The following is a 4515-nucleotide window of genomic DNA, read 5'->3' as shown; positions in this document are numbered from 1 at the left end:
ATCTATCTATCTATCTATCTATCTATCTATCTATCTATCTATCTATCTATCTATCTATCTATCTATCTGTCTGTCTGTCTGTCTGTCTATCTATCTGTCTGTCTATCTGTCTGTCTGTCTGCCCGTCCGTCCGTCCATCCGTCCATCCATCCATTCTCTTGTTGTTTCTGATCAGTTTCCACTCCAAACCAGGTGGGGGCGCCAGTGCACCTTCTCTTTGCTTACCCGCCGCCAGAAGAAGTGCGGTGAAGCAGTAAACGGAAGTGATGTCCGCTAGTTTCCGGTTGTTGCTTCCTGTGAGTCGTCGCTAGTTGTTGTCGGTGTGAGCAGTAGCTGTGAAGATGAACACGGTTTTATCCAGAGCCAACTCGTTGTTCGCCTTCTCTCTGAGCGTCATGGCCGCTCTGACCTTCGGCTGTTTCGTCACCACGGCCTTCAAAGACAGAAGAGTTCCGGTGGACATCCACCTGTCCAAAGTTATGCTGTAAGGCTTCCCTTCATCTACCAGCTGTGCTTCATGAGTCTGATTCATTTAGAAATGCTTTAAGCGCTGTTATGATTCTATAATCTGTATAATGTGAACCTCAGAATGAAGAGAGTTCCTGTGGACTCCACCTGTCCACATGCTGTCCACATGCTGTCCACATTTGTCCACCTCCCAGCTGTGCTTCATCACGTTTTACTTTATGAACCTGCATGTGCTGATCATTCAAACTGCTGCACATTTTACCATTGCAATAATACATTCATAGTTTATACCTGGTACATTTGAGAATGATTAAATAAAATATGGTAGAGACTACAAGATGTCTGTAAGTGCTGCTTTCAGCTGCACGCCTCCACCTGGAGATCAGGTGCGATGGGTTAAATGCAGAGAGCCAGTGTCACCACGGGAACATACGACACGTACTTTACAGTGTGTAGGATTTTAGCTGCTTCAGTGTAAATGTGAACCGTCGTCCATTTTTCTTCCATCTTTGTACAATTCGTTTATTAGTCGTCATAAATGCATTTCACAGGTTTTGGGAACACCCCTTCCCCCCACACCCTTAAATAAGCCATAGTTAGGTGACAGTGGCTCAGTGGTTAGAGCAGTCGTCCTCCAACAGCCTGTATGCAGCCACATGTTGAAGTGTCCCTGAGCAAGGCACTGAAGCCCTCACTGCCTCTGATGTGTGTCCCATCAGTGTATGAATGATCTGCAGCTCTGATTAGTCTTTATAAAACGATTTATTCAGTTTAGCTTTGTCATTATTTAGTATTTATGACAATGATTTAGATGTTTCAGAGTGTTGTATGAATCTGTGTGTGTGTGTGTGTGTGTGTGTGTGTGTAGTAGGGCTGCAACAACAAATCAATAAAAATTGATCAAAGTGTTGTCAACGAATTTCATTATCGATTTGTTGTGTTGCATGATTAAGTGTCTCTCACGACGTTACAGAGACGTTTTCTTGACCTTCAGAGTATCGTCGGCGCTGGCTGACTAAAGTTTAAACAGAATTCTGCAGAGCGAGTTGAAATCAGAGCAGAGGCGTGTTTTCAAAGGAAGTTAAGTAAACTTTACAAACGAGCGACGCCTCAATGAGAGCTCTGTCCGCTCTGTAGCATGTTAGAATCATAATAAACTTTATTGTCATTGCACCAAGATACAACAAGAACATGTACGTACAGTCGTCCGAAGATGGGCGGAGTGCACGAAGCTGCTACTATAAAAAGCGCGGCCTCTTATTCTTATTCAGAATAATATTTCTCTTAGATGAGAAAAGGAAAGAAAACATGAGTAGAGACGGTATAAAAAAAGATCTCTCACACCGTGTCCTAGACAGGGCACGATTTGAGGCATCAAACAAACCTCCCACAGCAAAGCAACATAATCAGACGTTATACATGAACATATAGGCGGTGAAAACATTGAATTTTTAAGGGAAAGTCGTAGCATAGTCCAGAGCCCCCCCCCCCCCAGCCATTGTCCAGATAAGAGGTGACGTTCATCTTCAGCTCAGTTCAGGTTCTGTTACATGTCCACGGCCTTGGGGGAGGGAGGGGTGAGGAAACAGTCAAAGCATCTTTGTTGTTTTCTGAACATTCCAGGAGGAGTTGAGATAAGTCCGGCATCAAGGCCACAGTTTGGGTCAGGCAGAACTCGTAATTGTTGTTTCTGCCTTTAAAGTCTCGCTGGTACATATTCTCTGATGGAAACTCCAAAACAGCCGAATTGATCCTTTACTCCAAAGTTGAGCTCACAGCTTCTCCAAGATTATTTCTCTTCGTGTGTGCTGCCAGGGAGATCACAGTCCTGATAACAGCTGCTCCAGCTCCCTGCTGCAGCTCCACAAATTCAGTCTGAGCGCTGTCGAGCTTTGAATTCAATTCAATTCAGTTTATTTATAAAGTGCCAAATCACAACAAAGTTGTCTCAGGGACTTTACAGAAACATTCACATAAAAGCCAATTAGTAAAGTTCTCTATCTTTGACACACCACCGTCTGTTTGTAAACTGTAAAATGTTATCGGTCATGTGTGATGTCTGCTTCTTGGTGTTTTTGAGTTCCATTTATCAGAACTTTAGTACTTTCAGTTCTTTGACCTTCTTGTCAGTTGGAGTTTCTTTCGGTTTGATCTGTGTTTTGCTTCTGTTTAACAGGAAGAATGTGGATGACTTCACTGGACCCAGAGAAAGAAGTGATCTGGGTTTTATCACCTTCGACATCTCGGCTGATATCCTTTAATTCTGTGTAGATGGATGGATTCTGGATGTAGATGGTGGCGCACTGAGGCCTTGTGAGTCCTTTGGATCCAAGGCAGTGGGCTTAAAGAAAATGCAGCCAAATAGTTTGGTTTAAAGAGAAATTCAAAAGTTTGCTGTTTAGAACAACAAAAAAGGTATTAAAGTATAATTTAATTTTATAATTATTATATATTATTTCAAACTGTTCGTTTTGAGAAGGGGGACCAGAGGGTGTGCTCCCAATTACAGGGGCATCACTCTCCTTAGCCTCCTTGGTAAGGTCTATTTAGGGTACTGGAGAAGCGAGTCTGATCGTTGGTTGAACCTCATATTCAGGAGGAACAATGTGGGTTCCGTCCTGGCCGTGGAACACTGGTTCAGCTCTTTATCCTCACTAGGGTCCTCGAGGTCATGGGAGTTTGTCCATCCAGTCTACATGTGTTTTGTGGACTTGGAGAAGACTTTTGACCGTGTTCCTCGAGGTACGCTGTGGGGGGTGCTCCGTGAGCATAGGATGGGGGCCCGTTGCTACAGGCTGTTCGGTTCCTATACAAGTCAATTTCAATTCAATTCAGTTGAGTTTCTTCTGCAGAGTAGCTGGACCCTTCCTTAGAGATAGGGTGAGAAATTCAGTTATCCGGGAGAGACTCGGAGTAGAACTGCTACTCTTTCACGTCAAGAGGAAGGGGCATGTCCAACTGGGAGGAGACCTCGAGGAAGACCCAGGACACGCTGGAGAGACTATGTCTCTCGGTTGGCCTTGGAATCCTCCCAGAAGAGGTGGCTGTGGAAAGAGATGTCTGGGCCTCCCTGCTCAAACTGCTGCCCCCGCCACCCGACTTCGGAATAAGCGGAGATAATGGATGGATGGATGTGAAGTAAAAAAAAAAAATATCATGTTTAGGTCAAGCCTTTCAGATCAGCTTTTCTCATCATTTGTTTAAACTCTATTAATACCTTAGTTTTAATTGAGTCATTTATTGGAATAAGTTTTTACATTGCAGTGTTGAATTGGATCCATCCATCCCTTGGCCCACTGGCTGCAACAAGAAATTCTGTCCATGAAAGTTGTGAACAGAATCAGTGACAACGAGCAGCCCTGGTTGAGTCCAACTCCCACCCTGAAGGGGTCCGACTTACTACCGGCAATGTGAACCAAACTCTCGCACCACTTGTATTTGGACTGAACAGCCCATGACAACGGGCACCCAATCCCATACTCATGGAGCACCCCCACAGTGTACCCCGAGGAACACGGTTGAATTCCTTCTCTAAGTCCACAGAACACGTGTAGAATGGATAGGCCAACTCCCATGACCTCTCGAGGACCCTAGTGAGGGTAAAGAGCTGGTCCAGTGTTCCACGGCCAGGATGGAACCTGCATTGTTCCTCCTGGATTTGAGGTTCCACCAACGATCGGACTCGATTCTCCAGTACCTTTAATAGACCTTACCAGGGAGGCTGAGGAGAGTGGGATGAAATATGCTCATTTTTTGGGACAGGCATTTTGGGTTTTCATGAGCTGTATGCCATAATCATCAGTATTAAAACAATTAAAGAGCTGAAATATTTCAGTTGGTGTGCAATGAATCTGAAATATATGAAAGTTTCATTTTTATCATTACATTATGGAAAACAATGACCTTTATCACAATATGCTCATTTTTGAGAAGGACCTGTACATATATATATATGTATATATAGATGTGTGTGTGTACACACACACACACACACACACACATATATATATATATATATATATATATATATATATATATATATATATA

General features: G+C 43.5%; 1 protein-coding gene across 1 annotated transcript in view; it reads left to right on the top strand.

Moving 5' to 3' along the window:
* Positions 1-281: 281 nt before the first annotated feature.
* spcs3 (signal peptidase complex subunit 3) overlaps positions 282-4515 on the top strand; it is a 19704-nt gene continuing 15470 nt past the window's right edge. The window contains exons 1-2 of the mRNA XM_037690023.1: positions 282-484; positions 2645-2718. Of these exons, the coding sequence (XP_037545951.1) occupies positions 342-484; positions 2645-2718 (217 nt within the window). The 5' untranslated portion in view covers positions 282-341. The remainder of the gene's footprint in view (positions 485-2644; positions 2719-4515) is intronic.

Source organism: Nematolebias whitei, chromosome 16 (genome assembly GCF_014905685.2).
Source record: "Nematolebias whitei isolate Nwh7 chromosome 16, NemWhi1, whole genome shotgun sequence".
In the NCBI taxonomy this organism is placed as follows: Eukaryota; Metazoa; Chordata; class Actinopteri; order Cyprinodontiformes; family Rivulidae; genus Nematolebias; species Nematolebias whitei.
This window is presented reverse-complemented; position numbering and strand designations above follow the sequence as displayed.